At 29.7% G+C, this 1,389-nt stretch overlaps 1 protein-coding gene across 1 annotated transcript; it reads left to right on the top strand.

The window, feature by feature from the left end:
* The first annotated feature begins 406 nt into the window (after positions 1-406).
* Positions 407-922, top strand: LOC114384165 (variant-silencing SET domain-containing protein-like). The gene has a single exon (XM_028343824.1). The coding sequence runs from the start codon at positions 407-409 to the stop codon at positions 920-922; it is 516 nt and encodes a 171-aa protein (XP_028199625.1).
* The last annotated feature ends 467 nt before the right edge of the window (positions 923-1,389 follow it).

The following is a 1,389-nucleotide window of genomic DNA, read 5'->3' as shown; positions in this document are numbered from 1 at the left end:
TTTATTATCAAGCAAAGCCTTAAATGCTGAGGAATAATTAATAATTAATACTTTAGTATATCAACCAAGAATGAATTATGAAATAAATTGTTTCTATAAAGACGGTTAAAGTTTTTGGTGTGAAATATTAAGATTCTATTTGGGTGATTTTTAATTTTAAGTTTTGAAATTTTAAAAAATAACAATCAATTTTTAGTTTAAGTTTAAAAAAATTAAACCAAATTTTAAAATTTGATTAATTTCAAATGAACTCATTTTAAAGGTTTCATATTATATTAAAATTAATTTAAAAATATTTTTGTGTGATAGTGATGTTAATAACAACCACCATGGTAGAGTTATTAGTAGTAGTCACGGTGGTGGTGACTATAGTAGAGGTGACATTGGTGGTATTGACAATGACGATATGGTGGCAGTGATGGAAGTGATATTAGTGGTGGTGGTGATAATGACGGTGGTGGGTGGTAGTGATGTTAGTGATGGTGATTGCAACCACATTGGTGGTAGTTGTGGTGGCAGTGACGATGACAAATGTGGTATTATTGGTAGTGGTGATAATGACGATATCGATGACATTGATGACAGTGGTGGTGGTAGCTACGACAACATTGGTGACGATTGTAGTAACAGTGACAATGACAGTAGCAACAACATTAATGATAGTGGTGATAACAATGTTGGTGGTGATGGTGATGGTGATGTCAATGGCGATGGTGGTGGGATAGCGGTGTTAGTGGTCATAGTGATGATAGTCAATAATGGTGATGACAATGATTGTGTTGGTGGTATGGTGGTGACGATAATGAAGGTGGTATTAGTGATGGTGGTAGTGACAAAGGTGAAAGTGGTGGTGGTTGTAGCGATGGTGACAACAAAAAATGTCATTGTCAAATGTGACAAATATGTGTTTTTTTTAAATTAAAACTCAAATTCACAAAACATTTTTTCATGATTTTGAATGAGTGTAAAAGTATTTCAAAAATTATTTAAAAATCATTTTAACTCCATTTTTATCAACTATGTTTTGTTTTGAAAACTGCATTTGAAAATCAAAAACTAAAAGCTTGTAATCATCACAAACGGGCCCTATGATTTTAAAAAATATATAATGAATTGAAGATGTCTCTAATTTGTTATAATATAAAAATTAAATTTAAATAATAATCTTGAAAAGAATAAAAATTATTAAAAAAAGTAATATAAAAGATGTCATGCGACTTAACAAAAAATATATATCACTATGCGGAGGATTGTTTCAACTTTAATTGTAATCTTAAGTTTGAATCATATATATATTGTTGAGAAAGTTTTTCCATTCATAACAAGTTTATTTGACTCAAACAATATTATCTTCTATGACATATACATGCCTCTCTATCAATAAACATA

The sequence above is a fragment of the Glycine soja genome, chromosome 14, assembly GCF_004193775.1.
Source record: "Glycine soja cultivar W05 chromosome 14, ASM419377v2, whole genome shotgun sequence".
In the NCBI taxonomy this organism is placed as follows: Eukaryota; Viridiplantae; Streptophyta; class Magnoliopsida; order Fabales; family Fabaceae; genus Glycine; species Glycine soja.
Note: the sequence above shows the minus strand (reverse complement) of the source record. Positions and strands in the feature narration are given on the sequence as shown.

Coding starts and splice junctions, on each gene's coding strand:
- LOC114384165 (XM_028343824.1), top strand. CDS start 407: ATGGTGGCAGTGATGGAAGTGATATTAGTGGTGGTGGTGATAATGACG.